The sequence below is a fragment of the Manis javanica genome, chromosome 6, assembly GCF_040802235.1.
Source record: "Manis javanica isolate MJ-LG chromosome 6, MJ_LKY, whole genome shotgun sequence".
Classification (NCBI taxonomy): domain Eukaryota; kingdom Metazoa; phylum Chordata; class Mammalia; order Pholidota; family Manidae; genus Manis; species Manis javanica.
The window spans coordinates 145,565,011-145,582,709 of NC_133161.1; the positions used below are offsets into that span (position 1 = coordinate 145,565,011).

Genomic DNA, 17,699 nt, shown 5'->3' on the forward strand with positions numbered 1-17,699 from the left:
TGGAGGCAAAGAGGGCAGAAAGGGTGGTTACTGCCCCCACAGGGAGCCCCACCTCTTTGAGCGACCCTCAGAGTGAGGGTGCAATGCAGCGGCCTCCTCAGAGGGTCCCTAGAGCTGTGCAGCCAACGCAGTGACCCCCGAGCCCCGGGCAGATGGCCTGCCTCTGCCGGTCCCTGCGATGGGGAGAAACCGTGGAGAGCTGGGGTCAGCAGCCTCCTTGCATTTTCCCTCCATCCCTGGACACTCTCTTCCCAGATGCCTCTCTGGCCAGGGGACCTGCACAGCCCCGAGCCGCTTGCCCTGGAGCACGTGTCTCCTAGCTCAGCAGGGCTGACAGCTGGGTGGGCTGGCAGGGGAGCAGCCTGAGAGATCTGAGAGATGCCCTGCACTCCGTTTCAGAATGCTTCCCCGGCAAGGACGTCACCAGCCCGGGCATCTCCAGCCCGGGCAACCCCAGGCTGGGCGTCCCCTTCCAGGTCAGCATCCGGCAGGTCACTGTCTGCCAGGTCAGCCTCCACAGCATCCTCGCCAACGAGAGTGTACCTGGTTAGAGCAACACCAGTGGGGGCCGTACCCATCCGCGCATCTCCTGCCAGGACAGTGCCAGCCACCAGGGCCACCAGGGAGACCCCAGGTAAGGGGGTGCTGCAGGGAGGTCAAGAGAAGCAGAGAAGCAGCCCATGCGCAGGCAGGAAATCTCAGAGTTGGCACACGGCAACTCTCCTACACCTTGGATGATGGCACATGGGAAGGAGGGGGCATGGGGGCGGGCAGTGTGGGGCCTGGAGAGGTGGGGGCAGAAAGGAACCATTACATGTAAACATGCAGGACATTACATGCAAGACCATGTGAAAATGGGACAAATGGGGCTGGGGGCGGGGCGGCGGGGAACCAGGAAGAACAAAGCAGGTGTAACTTCGAGGCTGCACAGTCTGGGTCAGAGTGCAGAATTTGAGGGCAAGAGCTCCCGGTTCAAGACTAGGGCTCTTCCCTTGCGTTGCCCTGTGGCTCTGCCAGGAAAGTTAGGGTCTGCACCAAAGCAGGGTCCTGACCTGGGCCTGTTGTGGATGGAGGAGAAAAGGGAGCGATCCTGACCTGGTGGGCACACCCCAGCCCCAGCTTTCCAACCTGGCTTATACGACTCAGCTCCTGGGGAGTTTGAGATGCCACGGGCCTTGGGCACTGGCTCTGCCCTTAAAGGAACAGTATTTTTGCCCACTCAGCTTTGCCCTCCTCCTGTCCTAGACTTCAGACTGTCCCCATCACCACCATACAAACAGGCCTGGAGGAACACCCCAGACGTGGGGCCGTCTCACAGCCTCGCCTCACAAGAGCTGCTGAGGTGCTTGGCTGCGGTGGCCTTTGGAATCAGACATGCTTCCTGTGAATCCCTGCTCTGCCCCTCACTAGCCAAGTAACCTTGAGCAAGTTATTTAACTTTCATGAGCCTCAGTTTCCCCATCTATAAAATGGGCATATTGATGCCTAGCTCACACAAAATAATGCCCAGGTTGCTGCGAGCATTAAATAAGACAGCATGTGCCAAAGCCTGGCTGGCCCTTGGTAGATGCTCAGTAAAGGGGAACTGCAGGTATCAAGGGGTAGGGGTGGGGTGGTTGGGGTCTGGAGTGGAGAGGTCCTAACGGGGCCCTGGGGGGCCAGCCTTGTTTCCTTCTCCCTGCTCCACGGCGCCGGACCCCTCTCCAACAGCCTCTCCCTCCCCTGCTACTGCCCCGCTCCTAGGACTCAGCTTGCCCAAGCTCACCTGGCAGGAGGGCCGGAAGCGGCTGCCACTCATCGGATGTGTGCTTCTCCTGATCGCTCTGGTGGTGTCGCTCATAATTCTCTGTGAGTTTAACAGAGGGAGCGGGGGCTCTGGGAGTTGGGGGGGCATGGGGTCTGGGGCTGAGGGACATAGTAGGGGCTGGGCAGGGGGTACACACACTCACTGGCTGCCATACCCACAGAGGGACACTCCTGCAAATGGCCTTGGACCACGGCACCCCCGGGGCCCTCTGAGGTGGCTGGGTTGAGGGTGTGGGAAGTGGGAGGGCCTGGGCTGGGCTCCCATCTGTGTCATTCACTGTGTAATTTCCTTGGGCAAGTTAGTGAACCCCTCTGAGCTCAGTGTTTGCGTCTTCAAATGGGATGAAATTCATTCATTCATTCACCTTACTACCTGCCTGAAAAGATCTCATAAAGACTTCACTGGGTTCTGAGGAATGAATAAGAGAATGGCACAATGCTTGCCACAAAATCCCACTCTAAAAATGCTAATGATCTGTTAAAAAATCTTAAAATCCCTGATTAGAAAAAGTCAGGCGTTTTCCATCAATGGGAGAAAGTGGTCAGGGATTCAGTCCCCCACAATTTCACCCCCTCTTTGGAAAAGATACTCAGGACATGTCCCAGGGTTCTCTGCTGGGGGTCCACTGTGAGCCCAGCATAGTGGGAAGCCTTAGGAGGGAATGAAAGGGGAGCCACCCCATTCCTGGGGAGAGTGGTCTCGTGGGGGACCCAGCTGGGAATAATTAAGGCTGAATGTGACGTCAGGGACAAGGTGACAGCTCTGTGGGCTCGAGTGGCAGAAAACAGCTCGGGGAGACCACGGAGCCCGATAAGGGCCTAGATGGCAGTGCATCCTGGACAGGGCATCTGAGCAGGGGGAGCAGCTCCAGGAAATGTGGGGGCAGATGGCCGAGGTCGGCCTGCGGAGGGGAGGGGCCTGCTTCACCAGAGAGGAGAATGTTCATCTGGGGCCCTGGGAGACATCTGGTTAGTAGGTCGCCAGGCTGAGGGGTAAGGCTCTGTGAAAGAGGCAGCATGGTGGGTGAAGGGAGGGGCGGACAGCTCTGGGGAAAGGCCTGGCCTGCAGGGCTGTTTGAGGGAGAGAATTGTGCAGGAGGAGGTGGCATGCTGGTGGAGGCCACAGCTTTAGTACCAGCCAGGCCTCCCATAGCCCCCAGCTCTGCCACTTACCAGCCATGTGAGCCCAGCAATTTCCTTAACTCCCCGAGCCTCAGTTTCCCCTCCTGCCCACAAGGTGACGGCATCTCTGTCATGATGCATGTAAAGGCCCCCACGCTGTGCCTGCCCCATGACTTCCATGTGAACCTCCTGCCAAGCCTCACTGCCCTGCTCTCCTTCCTGTCCCCACACAGGGCGTCAGCCCTGGGGGGCACCCTGGCGGCCCCCTGGAAGAGCAGTAAGAAGTAGCCCATGGAGGGGAGAGGTGGCATCCAGGCAGGCTCCCCAAGTGGAGTTACAGCTCCAGCGTTTCCCGGAGGCCCCTGACTCTAGACCTCCCGGGGCCAGGGAGGCAGCTGGATTTGTGTCGGTCACTGAGCAACTCCGCGGGGCCAAGGGGGTCGGGAATAGAGCCCCAGCCTCTCTGACCCGCTGTCCGGAGCTCTGTCCACTACTTGTCAGGGTGGCCCCTCGACAGGTGGCTTCTTGAGCACTCTGAGAGGGACTGCCAGGTTCCCAGGAGTGCCCAGGGCCTGGGAGGGGGAGACCAGGGCACAGACAGGAGGAGCAAGTCCAGGAGACCAGGCGGGACTGGCGTCTAGACCTGGGGAGCAGACACCCCTGGGTGACCTTCACCTTTGGTGACCGAGAGCACGGTAGGGCCAGCAGAAGAAGTGGGGGGCCAGGGCTGAGGAGGAGAGGAGGGTGGGGTTTAGAACCTGGGTTTGTTGGGCATCCACGGGGAGGTGTCTCCAGGCAGGGGGGTGACAGTCCCAGCTGGGAGAGGGATTGGCGTTCTGGGCAGCAGGAGGCACAGCGCTGGTCTTCACATCTGGTCTGTACAGCTTGTGCATTTGGGACGCAGCCATCCGGAGCTGCTCTTTGAGTGGGGACACATTTAAAGCATAAAGCCAAGAATTCGGCAAGAGCTGAGCATAGGGGACATCCCTTGTCCAGGGGAGAGGGAAGAAGAAGAAAATCCAGGAGCTGCTGAGGCTGGAAGGACAGCCTGTGAGGACAGGACGTGCAGTTCTAGCGAGTGCTTGACAGCAGAAAGAAGTTTCCCTGCTAAGGCCCACAGAGCACCGAGATGAAGGGGCACCAGCGGGGCTCTGAGAAGGGGGCCCTGGGATGCTGGAGGAGGTGCTTTCTCTGGCCACCACCTGGGCCAGCCTGGGGGCACGGGAGCCCCAAAGTAGTGCCCACTCCCACAGCATCCTCTCTCACTTTCTCCCATCTGGATGGCTGCTTGAGACTGCCTGGTGCTGCCCTGCTTGCAGGAGCTTTCTGGAGCATTCCTGAGCAGCCTTTCTTTCCCTACAGATGGGGGACAAGAGCCCCAGAGGCCAAGAGGGATTGCAGGTCGGTGGTTCAGAACCCCCAGGACCTGGGGCTTCTTAGTGTCTCAGGGCTCTGGGGCTGGCACTGACCCAGCTGTCTGTTCCATTTCTTCCAGTCTATTTCTGGAGGGGCCATACAGGGATCAAGTACAAGGAGCCGGTGGAGAGCTGCCCCAGGCACGCTGTGCGTTGTGACGGGGTGGTGGACTGTAAACTGAAGAGCGACGAGCTGGGCTGTGGTAAGGGCTGGGCAGGGGTGAGGGCTGGGCAGGGATGAGGGCTGGGCAGGGGTGAGGGCTGGGCTGTGGTGAGGGCTGGGCAGGGGTGAGGGCTGGGCTGTGGTGAGGGCTGGGCAGGGGTGAGGGTTGGGCTGTGGTAAGTGCTGGATAGGGGTGAGGGCTGCGCAGCGGTGAGGGCTGGGCAGGGGTGAGGCCTGTGCAGGGGTGAGGGTTGTGCAGGGGTGAGGGCTGTGCTGGGGTGAGGACTGGGCAGGGGTGAGGGCTGGGCAGGGGTGAGGGCTGGGCTGTGGTAAGGGCTGGGCAGGGGTGAGGGCTGCGCAGGGGTGAGGGCTGGGCAGGGGCGAGGCCTGTGCAGGGGTGAGGGTTGTGCACGGGTGAGGGCTGGGCAGTGGTGAGAGCTGGCAGGGGTGAGGGCTGGGCAGGTGTGTGCATGCACTTGTGTACTGTGACGACTGTGTGCTCTGCTGACTGCAAATCGCATAGCAGCTCAAATGGGAGGCCATGGACAGATAACTGGAGGATCAGGGTTCTAGTTGCAGCAGACCTGTGTTTGAAACCGGCCTTTGAGTGCTGTGTGACTTCGGCTAGTCACTTACCTTTTCTGGCCTTCAGTTTCATTATTTGTAAAATGAGTGGATTGGACAAGATTAGTGGCTCTCAAATAAACTCCAGTGACTCCCATCTATCAGACTGAGCCAAGCAGCGCTGCTCTGTGTGGGTGTATGTGTGGAGTCTACAGTCCTGCCCACCTGTCCCTCCTCTTTGCCCAGCAAGGGACCTTTGACTTGCCACCCCTATGGTTTCATGAGGGTCAGCTTGTAAACAGCTGATCTTGATGGGCACAAAGATCTCTTTGAAGGGTCTCTGGTCCTCAGTGGCTACGTACAGCCCTGGTGGGTGTCTGGGCACAGGTCCTATTTATTCCACGCATGGGTAACATGTGTCCTTGCCGAGGACTGTCCCTCTGTGATAGAGCCTGCCCAGTGAGCATTCCGTCAGATCGCAGCCCCGCTCCCCTTGTCAGTGGCTTGTTTGGGCAGGTCTCTGTCTTTTTGGGGGTGATGGCTCCAGGCGGTGCTCACCCCTTCTCCCAGCAATGGCCCCCTGGGTCCTGCTGCACAGAGAGCTGTATGCCCTGCCTCCGCCCCATCCCTTGGCTCTGCCCTTACAGAGCATCTTGGGCTTCTGAGCACTGGCTGGTCATTATCACCTACTGGGTCAAACTCCTGGGCATGTCCCAGGCCTCAGAGAGGAGCCTCCAGACAGAAGCATCTCGAGCCTTACCTGGTCATTCCTCAAGAACCTGGGGCTTCCTGAGAGCTGAGGACCTGCCCTAATCTCTCCTTGCCCTGCAGTGAGGTTTGACTGGGACAAGTCTCTGCTTAGCGTCTACTCTGGATCCTCCCAGCAGTGGCTTCCTGTTTGCAGCGACAGCTGGAACAGCTCCTACTCAGAGAACACCTGCCGGCAGCTGGGTTTCAAGAGGTGAGTCTGTCCCCAGAGTCCTGGCTGCAGGCAGGCCTAGGGCTCTTTGCACGGGCATCTCAGGCTCATCACGGGAGCCTCATGTTAAAAATGCTCTTGGGGACCAGGGCTGAGGTCACTGGCATAAGACACCCTTGAGTTATTCAAAGGGACAGTGGCCCTGGGAGCCCAAGTCTGGGGACAGGCTGTTGCCATGAGGCCAAAATCATTACTTGTAGATCTGCAAGAGGACCCCACTGCTGTACGGGTCTGTTCATCAAAGCACCCTGATGCCCACTGTCACATTCAAGTGGCAGCAGCCCTGTGAGTGGGAAGGCATTGGGCAGGTCCAGATTTCCGCTCACATCTGGAAACTAGAAGCTTAGGCTGTGGAGACCCTTCAGTGGGGCTCGGAGCTGCAGCGGCTGTGGTTTGGGCTGGAAAGCATCAGGCAGGAAAAGAGGTGGTTGGTGGCTGTGGCCAGACAGAGACGTAAGAATCTTTGGCTCCAAAGTTTTTGAATAAAAAGCCGCTGCTGCTGCTGCTGGGTGGAGCGGGAAGTAGGGTTTCAACAATCACCTTCCATTTGGAAGAGTGTCTGATGTGCAGTCACAGAGGCGTCTCATCCGCCCTCTTGGTCTGAGTTTTCAAACCAAGTGGTTTTGGGGTCCACCAATGTGTGTCAGATTGTGGGGAGAAGGGTCTAGGATGCCGCTGTGGGATTTCTGCACAAAACCAGGGCTTGTGGGTAGGACTTAGAACCAGTTCTCTGTCCCGTCCCCACCTTCCCCCCCTCCCCGCCATCCTGGACCTCAGCTTCGACCTGTGAAAGGGAATCTGGGTGATGTCGTTGGAAGATGACACACGCCTCTGGTCACTGAGCTATGTGACTTTATGTAAACTGAACCTCCCTTGGGCTTCCACCGTAGATGGTGGCACTTATTCAAAGAACATTCGCTTAGCTTTTAATATGCGCCAGAAACTATGTGGCACCTGGCCAAGATCCTGCCGTTGGCGAACCTCTGCCATGGTGTGGGTGAGAAAGGCTTAGATGGATAACGACAGTGCAGTGCGATGCAGAGAGGACCTGTGCGCAGCACTGCGGGCCCGCGGAGAGGCCACCGACTGCGCCTGGAGGGGAGCAGAGAACGGAGGAGCCCCATGTGGAAAGGCACGCTCACCAAGGGTGCTGCATGTTCCAGAAGTGCACGGAAGTGCCATGCAGATCGTGGTCCATGAATCGCCCGCATCAGAATCACCTGGGGTGCTTGTTACAATGCACCCCCAAATCAGACTCTCTGGGCTTAGGATTTGGGACTAACAAACATCCCGAGGTGATCCTCACGCACATGGGGTCTGAGATCTAGCAAGCGAGTAGAAGTTTCTCAGACTTTAATGTGCAGACCGGTAACATGGGGATCTTTCAAGTAGAGAGTCTGGCTCAGCAGGTCCCGGGTGATATTGCTGCTGCTGGTCCATGGATCACAGTTTGGACAGAAAAGGGATAAGTCAGTGTTTTTCAAACGAGAGAGTGCATCAGAGCCACCCGGATTCTGCTGAAACACAAAAAGGGGGCTCCTGATGCAGCAGGTCTGGGGCAGAGCCCAAGAGTTTGCATTTCTTACAGATTCCCAGGTGGTACTCATGCTCCCAGACCACTTTGGAAACTACTGGGTTGGTGCATAGGGTTGGTGGGGGGCAGGGGCGGGATATGTGGGTGGGCTCTGAGCCTCCTGCCTTAACTGCCTCTGGCCTCTGTCGGCAGGGCTGGCCGGGACTCCGATGCCGGAGGGGGCCCGGTGGGGGGGGGCCCCGCCTCCAGAGCTCACTCTTCACCTCTCCTCCCTTGCAGTGCGTACAGGACCACCGAAGTGGCCCACAGCGGTTTCGCCAGCAGTTTCTCTATCTCCAAGTACAACTCCAGCATCCAAGAAAGCCTCCACAGGTATGGCGGGGTGGCTCTATCTGTGGGCCGGGGAACGAGGGGCTGCTTGAGTCAGGGAGCCCCCCTCCTTCGGCCTCTCTGGGGCCCAGCCTCCAGGAGGCCGTCGTGAATGTCAGGAGCATCTCAGAAACAGTCCTCATTTCCCACCCATCTCCTGACTTAAAGGTTCCTCTTGAAGCTTCCTGCAGAGAATACATCGAGGTCAGGGGTACCGCCAAGAGTTTACGTGGTTGTCAGAGACAATGAATAAAGCTTGGAACCACCAGCCAGGTGTTTGGACAGAAAGCTGCCACAGAGCATAGGCTTGGGATGGGCAGGGGTGAACATCCCTGCGGCCGGGAGTGGGGAGGGGGCGCAGCAGCAGGGGGAGAGCCAGGTGCACGTGGTCAGGGCCCCGAGGCCCATCTGGGAAGCATGGCTCCTCCTAGGCCTCGCCATCTGTCATCTTTGCACTGCAGCTCTGCCTTTGTCCCAACCCCACTGAGGGGGAGCTTGGGGGTGCCCGACCAGCTAGCAGGGTTCACCTTGGGGAGAGGGGAGAAGAAGAGGTGGGGAGGGAAAGGAAGTGGATCAGCTGCATCTGGGTGCCTGCTCTGGGCTAGGTGGTTTGCGTGCTACTTTGTTGGCGGGGCGTGGGGAGCTGTCAGAGGAGTGGTAGGCCACCTGTTCAGCTGTGGAAGGATGCTGAGACAATGAAGTCATGAGTTCAAAGAATGCGGATGCAGTCAATGTGTGCAATCACAGGAAAACTGGAGGGTGGGGAGAAGGGTGGGCATGGTTTGCACTGAGCCATCACCATTCCTGGAGAAAGCACTAGAAGGGTCCATCCTACTGGGAGGGAGGGAATCTCCATCTTCTTAGGCAAAGGGGATGGGATAGGAACTCAGCAGGAGTCAATCAGGAAAGGCTTCCAGGAGGAGGTAGCTAATGTGCCCTTGTCCCATTTTCTGTGTCCTGTACAGGTCTGAATGCCCTTCCCAGCGGTATGTCTCTCTTCAGTGTTCCCGTAAGAAGATACTCTTCCTCCTGGATTGTGGCCTGTGTGGGGTGGGAATCAGGGGGCTGTGGGGTGGGACCCCTCTGGGGGAGGCAACCAGCCAGGAAGTGGGGCTTAACCAGCAGGCCTGCTTCAGGGCCAGAGTCCCTATAAGGCACTGGGAGAGTCTCAGGGTAGCATTTCCGCTTTTCCAGACTCTGCTCAGCCCAGCAGCCTTGCTCATACCCAGAAAGCTCCATTCAAGTCTCCTGGGTTCTGGACAGGGGCCAGAGCACTGGGAGAGCGAGTCTGGGCCAGCTGAAAGCCTCCACATTAATAGACGCGGAACTAAATCAGAGCCAACATTTACTGAGCACATCTACACACAAGGCACTGTGCCTATCTCTTTATAAACATGATTTAATTATCACAAGGCAGGTGTCACTATTGTCCACTTACTGAAAAGATACTGAAGTGCTTGCTTGGCTTGATGTCAGACTGCTAGTAGGTGAGGAGCTGGCCTTTGACCTCAGGTCTGACCCCAAGCCCAAGCTGTTCACAGGTCCCCGAGCACTGTGCTCTCAGTGACGACAGGCAGGGCTGCCCCTCTGGGCGGGCTGGCACAGTGCCACAGGCGAGGTGCCCACCCCTCAGACCCCACTGGCTCTCCACTCTCTCCTCCTTCTCAGGAAAAAGCACACAGGTCTGAACAAACTCCAAGGGCTGCCCTCCATGTCCGTGTTTCAGGGGGATGACTCACTCCAGAACATGGGAAGTGTTCCCTTAGGGAGCAGGGTTCCCGACAGCACTAAATGGCCCACTGGGGAGCCATGGGGCACAAACCCACACACATGTCATGGGATGTTTATGTCTCCTTTGTTTTGAAATAACAGAGATCCCCATCACATGCCTGTCAATTCAAGGTCATTTAGACTTGGTCTGCTTTCCTGAGCTCCAGGTGGCAGCTGTGGTATCACTGTCAGGACCTTGATGCCTGACCCAGTGCCCAAGGCATCAGGCACTCAGTAAGCACTTGTTGAATTAATGAAAGAATGAATGAATGGGCTCTGCCTGGGATCAAACTTCCCACTAGATGATCCCAGAAAGCTCACCCACCAGGTGGGAGCTCGGCCTTGGTAGGAACAGCTGTGTTGCATCAGACTAAGTGAGCAAAGCTGCGTCAAGGTGCGGGCAGGTGCCCTCAGGCTGGGGCTGCCTGGGCCTGCCTGTAACCCCGGGGAGCAGAATGGCAGCCCTGAAGAAGGCTGAGTTCATAGCTTGCGGGAGTCCAGCTCCAGCCTAGGGGTGGGATGCCCGAAGGTGCAGGATGGAGTCGGCGCATGGAGAGACAGGACTCGGAGTCAGATGGAGGTGATCTCTCGACAAAGTGCTGATGACAGCTTTATTTATACTATTTTGCACAAGGATATGATTATTTTTTATTATTTTGATGATTAACTAGAATACACAGTTGGTTAATAAGTATAGGCAAGCTTTTTTCTTTCTTTTACTTTCTAATCTATTTATGGTTGGTCAAGCGTTAGACAGGTGATTGTTTTTCTGTTCTTTGACTAAAACTTTTCTCATTAACATGTACTCTATTGTGTTTTACGTTTCTATGCAACACAGTTTCTAAGAAGTGCATGTGACCGTAGGAGCATGCAGTATGTAGCAGCGACTGTGGAGTCTATCAGCTCAGGGTGAAATACAGGTCACCTAGTGCCACAGTTAGCTAGGATTCTTTCCCACAAAAATTTTCTTAGAGGCTTTAATAAATTTATAATCAATCTAAAATCATAAACTCATATCTTTACTTTATACCCCTTTATAGGGCACAGTAGGCAGCAAACTAAATTTCCCTTTCTTATCTACATATCTCTCTTCTGTGTGGATACCAAAATCTCTTTGACATATGCTGCACAGCTCTCCATGGCTCCACTACTGCAGGGACTAAACAAGTTCTTACATGGTGAACAATGCAAGGGCATTCATATCAGAGAAACTGTTTCTGTTTTAACTACAAACTTTAAACTATAAACAATCATGTCAAATATAATGTATGATTATTCATTTGATTTTTATATTTTCTATGTGAATCTAATAAAATGTTAATGTAGTAGGTAAATGCAAGATATAGAAAGCATGATTTAGAACTGTAAGAAGGCAGGTGTAGATGATCAGGTTTGTGCCAACAGACTAGGTCTTAATCTAAGCTGAACAAGGGCAACAAAACATCCACAGGTGTAGAAGATTTCTCTCAAAACTGGGGGGGTGAGGTTCTGAGCCTCACCTCTGTCGGCCCCCTTTTTCTCACCTGATGGCCCCCCTGCAACTGTGCCTGTCTTAGGTTGTTCCTCCCTTGAGGAATCTTACCCGTCTCTGGCTAACCAGCCAGCTTACGGGGCCAGACAGGGAGATGTAAAGCTGGTGAGAGAGAAGTAATATTCTTTGAAAAGGTTAGTTTTTCACTTCTTTGCAGATTTATGCTCCATGGCTTCTATGCCCAGCACTTGTTTTGAGGTATCTTTACTTCCTGGAAAATCATGGTGCTTGGTAATTTCACGTATGAGGCACAAATTCTAGTAAAGGGCTGTGATTAGGAAAGAAGAAAAACAAACTATAGAAGTAGTAGAGGAAAGAAAACATGAGATGATTAAGTGTCAACAGGGTTATTCTATTCAATATTCTTTCATAACTTGATTTCTAGAAAACTATCACTAGTTTCACTAGCATAAACAAGGGGGGCATTCTCAGTGGAAATGGGGTGGTCAATGTTTGACTAACTAACAGCAGGTTTCAGTACTTTATGCTAAGATCACCATTTGGCCCCTGCATGTTCTATTCTTCAGGAGCGCTGTCCTGAAAAGCTTTTGGGAAGTTTATGTTCTCATCTTTTCTGTGCTGCTTAGCAAAAGTTAGCTTAGTCTTTGGCAACAATGCAAGTAAAAACAAAGCCAATAGTATAATGGAAAATAACAAAATCAAGGTGGGTAATAGAGGGAGCCAACTGCGAAGACCCCTGATTTGTGGGGGTCTTCTTCCAGTCCGTGTTTTGCTACACAGCTTGAGTAGCATGGCTCCCAGCAATAGCTCGTCTCTTCTGCTCCTCCCCAGACTGCGGACTGAGGGCCGCGACCGGGCGGATCGTGGGAGGGGTGCTGGCCCCAGAGAACACGTGGCCCTGGCAAGTCAGTCTGCACTACGGCACCACCCACATCTGCGGGGGCACGCTGATCGCCGCCCAGTGGGTGCTCACTGCTGCCCACTGCTTCTTTGTGTAAGTGCCTGAGGGGGCCACCCCTCCAGGGCTCACTGTGCAGGGCCGATGGCAGAGGGACATCTCTTTCCAAGGAGGAGGGCTCCGCCTGTGGGCCTGGCCTGGGCACACTGGTGTGGCCAGCGTCATGGTCTGCAGTTGGTATTTGGCCCTGGGAGAGTGAGTTGGGGGTATTTGTTCTGATGGATGCCCAGAATGAGAAAATACTGCTGATGGTGCCCCGGGAGGTTGAGGCGGCAGGAAGAAGGGTTTGGGGGTCTGCCCCTGAGGAACAGGATGGCATAAAGAGGCTTTGGGTTCTGCTGTGACTGGAACTTAGAGAAGAGGAACTGAGAAATCAGGAATGCTGTCCCAGGCATGGAGGGACAGGGGCCATGGGGAGGCAGTGCAGTCAGCTCCTGAGGGTCACCAGCCAGGCTTGTCCCTTTGAGCTGGTGGACAGAAAAGGGCTCTAGAGACGAGGCCTCAGCTTCTCCAGCAATGAGTCTTCAGTGGGTAGCCCTGTCCTGTCTGCAGCTCTGTTTCTGCTGAGGATACTACTACTGAGATGTGGCCTGCCCTCCTTATTTGATTCTTGGTGGTGTGCAGAGGAGACGGAGCAGTGAATACTCACACAGATCTCACTCGTCCCCTCGTTATTATCATAAGGTGCAGAGCGGCCATTTCAGAATGGCTTTTTGGAGGTAGAGGATTGTTTTAGAGCCCTGGGCAAAGATAGGGGGCTCCCTGCAGTGGTCATGGTGTCCATCCTCCCGCCTGCACGCTGGTGCCCCCAGCCGCAGCATCTGTGTGTGGCACACATGGCCAGGGGGCTCTCGTGGCTCTTGCAGGACCCGGGAGAAGATCTTGGAGGGCTGGAAGGTATATGCAGGCACCAACAACTTGCACCAGCTGCCGGAGGCGACCTCCATCTCCCAGATCATCATCAACGGCAACTATACTGACGACGAGGATGACTACGACATCGCCCTCATGCGGCTCTCCAAGCCCCTGGCCTTATCTGGTGAGTGAAGCAACCCCTGTCCCCCACCCAGCTCATCCTGGCGGCCCTCGCGGCTGGCCAGCCCTGCCCTTGCCAGCATCCGTCAACCCATCTTAGGGTCCTGTTGACCCACCTCAGGGTCCCCAAGCTTCAGCCTGGTGGAAATCAGACTCTTAGGGTCCATTTAATAGAACACCTCTATTTTATAATTGGGGAGATGGAGGCCCAGGGGCTGGAAATAAGTTTGCCCTGAATGATACCATCTCGCATTGCCAACTGGTGACACACCAAGGCTTGGATGCTGGTCTTAATCAATATAAATAAATGGAACTGCCTCACTGGTATGTACAGAGCGCCCAACGGGAGCCAGACACTGTGGCAGGCATTCACTTCCATGATTTCATGTACTCCTCACGACCAGTCCTGTGGAGCAGGTACTGTTATTAGCTTCATTTTACATTTGAGGAGATGGAGCTTTAGAGAGAGATAGTTACCCAGGTCATGAAGTGGTAAGTGGCAGCTCCAGGACCGGCGCCAGGTCGGCCCAGCTCCCAAGCAGTGTTCCTCCCACATGGCTCTTTGCTGGCAAACTGCTGACTCCACAGCTGAGACCCTACCGAGCACACAGCCAACTCAGGCCCGGAGGTTGCAGCCCAGGACGGAAGGAGGCACTGCTGAAGTTTTCAGGAGCAGATCAAAGAAGGCTTCATCCATTCGTTCATTCACTGACGGGTTCATTTACGGAATACTTACTGTGTGTCCGCTCTGCCGCCAGCTCTGCAGCTGTCACTGCAAACAGAACAAAACGGGGACACACACAGCCAGCCAGTAGAGACCAGCGATGCGATGTTGGGGGCAGCAGGTGGAGTCGTGGTGGCACAGACTGGGCACCTGATCAGTCTTGGCAGGCGAGGGAGGCTTCCCTGAGGGAGCAGACCCGGATTTCCGGAAGCCTTGGAGGGCGCCTTGGTGGGTCCAGCCTTTCTCGCGCCCTGAGCCTGTGAGCTCGCCTTTCCTGGCACAGTCGTTAGGGAGAAAGGTCCTGAATCAGAGCAGTTAGCTCACCTGAGTGGTGTGAGGTGGAGGAAACAGGCCGGGCTCGGTTGGGAGGGGCCGGCCCGGAGCCACGCCCACCAGCTGGAGCCACGCCCACCAGCCGGAGACACCCCCGCCCTCCCCCTCATGCACACATGAAAGGGGGCAGTCAGTTTTCAGGACAGAACAGACCTTCCCAGCTTCGTAAAACCCAGACGCCATTTGCTAGGCATCCAGATCTCACCCACCCACCCAAACCCCCCTTAATATTATTTGGAATTCCAAGTCAAATTACATAATTTGTAAAACAGATGAAAGTTATTATAATGTTGTATATGCTTTTTCAGACTATGGCAGCCCCTCTCCAGATTCTGAGAGGCCCAGTGCAGGAAGCATACCTCTAGTCTGAGAATCACAGGCTCAGATTTATGTGGTCCTGTGGTCGGATCATGTGCCCTGGTTTTTGGTTTAGAAATCAGAGCAGATCTTCTTTAACTCGTTTGTCTGGCCAAGGACTTTGAAGCCACAGTGCTATCTGTGAAAACTCAGTCATGCAGGCCCCCAAATGAGTGGAACATGTAATAGTGTTACATGTTTTAAGATTCTGGGTCTCAAAAATGAGCACAAACTATTTTAAGAAATCATGTTTTGCATTTTATGTTAATAGCTGGTGCCATCCCTTCCTTTCTTATTTTGTTTACTTTCTAGCAGACAAATACATTAGACATCAAAGCTTAATTGATAGGAGAAAAATTTAATATGCATTCTCTCTCCCTCTGTTTCTCCCTGTCTCCTTCCCTCCCTTCTTTCCTTCCTCCTTTCTCCCCCGCCTCTCTCCCCCTCCCCTCCCTCCTGTATTTGCTGAGTACCTTCTATGTGCCAGGCACTACTCCAGGTGCAGGAAGCTGCAGTCAGTGTAACAAACAATTGAGAACACTGCAAACATTCCATCAACTAATGTTTTCCTCTTGCAAATTGGACTAGGGTGGTGAATGCCCTGGTCCATCTGGGGACACCAGCCCTCAGAGAGAGCTTATGAAGTGACATACAACAGCACCTTCCAATGTTTCTGAGTATTGCCACAAGTGAGTAGGGTTTCATGGTCTGTGCCTCTAGGGACGTGCTCTTCCCACTTGGGGAGGTTGTCTCACCCTGGAGGGAGAGTCTCCAGTGGTGGCCAGACAGGAGGTGCCCTCCCCAGCCCACTGAGGCAGCAGGGCAATAGTACCTGGGATTAGCCTGCTTCTCTCCTTTCTTTGATGAAGACTGGCATGGAGGCCAGCAAGCATGGGAGAGGCCTGCAGCCACACTATCAGCTTGGCACAGGGGAGCTTCTGTGGCATATGCATCTGCTTTGGTGGCACCCTCTGAAATCTGGGGACTCTAGCAGCAACGTGAATGACGGAGGGTCCAGATAAAGTGCTTAAGTTCCTGGCCTGGTCAGTTCAAGGCCCTGAAAGATTCAGAATCACTCTGGGATCAAGGAGGGCAGACCTATGACATTGAAATTCTTGTCTCTCCTACCCACCCACCAATCGGAACCTCCAGCTTGTCCCTTCATTGATGTCTTAAAGTCTTGTTGCAGCGCACGTCCACCCTGCCTGCCTCCCCATGCACGGACAGACCTTCAACCTCAATGAGACCTGCTGGATCACAGGCTTTGGCAAGACCAACGAGGCAGACGGTGAGGGGCAGAGATGCTAGACCGTGGGTCTGCGTGTGTGGGCGGGGGGGTGCATGGAGATGAGGGTTTGGGTGTATAGATTCCTGGGCCTGGGGGTGAATGTGTGTGTAGATTCACCTGTGTAGGTGTCGAGGCAGCCTGTGTGGCAGTGCCCTCCAGCCAACACCACCTGGAAAACCCCTGCCGTTGAACAAGCTGGTGTTCACTGCACTGAGGGGTACACACACACGGAGAACTATGGAGCATCTCGATAAGAGGGTGTTAGACAGGACTTATGGGAGTTGGGTGGTCTGGGGGGCTCAGAGGTGGAGCATTTCTCCAGTTTGGATGCTTTCAGAAAGCAGGCAATCCTATGATTGGGGGTCTCCACAACCTCATCTAGGGGTTAAGAAAGGACTGAATCTAAAGCCGTTGCTGGTGAAGCAGCAGCAGTCACTCATGCTGGCCGAGCGGAGGCGACGGCTGGTGTTCCTGTGGTTTGCACAGTGCCCTACCCTGTTTTCATCCGTGCTTAAATAAGGTGCTGAAGGGGGCTCACTTGGCCTCACTTCTTCACCGTCGCAGAGCGGCCTGGCCCCATGCTGGTCTTGGAGGGTTGTTCATGTTCAGCAGGAGCGCGTGCCCCCGGCTGGCCTAGCTGCTATCAGGCCCCCTGCAGGCGTCAGCTCAGTGTGGTGGTGCGGTGGCTGGCCTGGGAGCAGCCTTGCTCTGACCTTGGCTGCATAGCCGACTAACTGTGTGACTGTGGGCAAGTCACTTCAGTTTCTCCCTCTGCGAGTGGGTTAATTACACCTCTTCAGGACAAAGTCACTGAATACAAATGAAACGATGTACTTGATGGAGCTTTGGTCACAGAGGAGCATGGTGCAACATGTCGGAGGGTCGATAGGCTGTGGTTTGTCTGTGTACATGTATGTCTCCATCACACATAGGGAGTGGTGCCTGGCACAAGGGTGTGTGTGCCCGGGAGGCCACCCACGGGAATAGTGCTCTCCACTCCCGGGAGGCTGTGAGTCTGGGTCTCGGGGCGGACAGCTGGAAGGCCACAGAGCTGGCCAGAGCCTCACTCCCTCCCTGTCCTCTCTCCTGGACTGTGCCTCTCTGAAGAGAGGACATCCCCCTTCCTCCGGGAGGTGCAGGTCAGCCTCATCGACTTCAGGAAGTGCAATGACTACTTGGTCTATGACAGTTACCTCACCCCGCGGATGATGTGTGCTGGAGATCTCCGGGGGGGCAGAGACTCCTGCCAGGTGAGCTGCTTCTCAGTGGGGGTTGGGGACCCCAGGGCAGTGGCAGAAGGCTGGGGTATTGGGATTAGAGGGAGAATCAGGTGCCACCGATTCCTGCTTAAGGGCCACCTCTCCCGCCCCACTAATGTGCCTGCTTTGGCCTGTAGGGGGACAGTGGGGGGCCCCTGGTCTGCGAGCAGAACAACCGCTGGTACCTGGCTGGGGTCACCAGCTGGGGCACGGGCTGTGGCCAGAGAAACAAGCCTGGGGTGTACACCAAAGTGGCAGAACTCCTGCCCTGGATTTACAGCAAGATGGAGGTGAGAGCCCAGTGTGGGCATGGGACCGAGCAGGCCGGGGGCACCGAGGTGGGGTGCCTGGGAGAGGGCCCAGGCCTTCCGCAGGGTCTTGGCAGAGGTCCCCTCATCCCTCAGGTTTGGGGGTGTGCAGAAGTGCAGAAGAGCGGGACAGAGCCGGGAGCAGCCATCACGCCAACCCCGGCTGCCTATTTCCTTTTCCTTCCTCAGAACAGGGCTCAGGGGGCTGGGGAAGGGTGGTCCT

The 17,699-nt window shown here is 55.4% G+C and overlaps 1 protein-coding gene across 8 annotated transcripts in view; it reads left to right on the forward strand.

Annotated features, from left to right (window-relative positions):
• Nucleotides 1-17,699, forward strand: part of TMPRSS13 (transmembrane serine protease 13) — a 34,568-nt gene that overhangs the window by 8,586 nt on the left and 8,283 nt on the right. For 4 of the 8 annotated variants that reach the window (XR_012132716.1, XR_012132717.1, XM_073239715.1 and 1 more), the window contains exons 2-12: nucleotides 400-634; nucleotides 1,663-1,848; nucleotides 4,424-4,546; nucleotides 5,902-6,031; nucleotides 7,863-7,955; nucleotides 8,918-8,961; nucleotides 12,046-12,208; nucleotides 13,039-13,211; nucleotides 15,811-15,909; nucleotides 17,017-17,159; nucleotides 17,306-17,458. Coding sequence is in view for 6 of the 8 variants with exons in the window: in XM_073239715.1 (XP_073095816.1) it covers nucleotides 400-634; nucleotides 1,663-1,848; nucleotides 4,424-4,546; nucleotides 5,902-6,031; nucleotides 7,863-7,955; nucleotides 8,918-8,961; nucleotides 12,046-12,208; nucleotides 13,039-13,211; nucleotides 15,811-15,909; nucleotides 17,017-17,159; nucleotides 17,306-17,458 (1,542 nt within the window). In the remaining 2 variants the exon portion in view is untranslated. The other 4 variants (XM_036992692.2, XM_036992693.2, XM_073239717.1 and 1 more) reach the window with 3 other exon arrangements.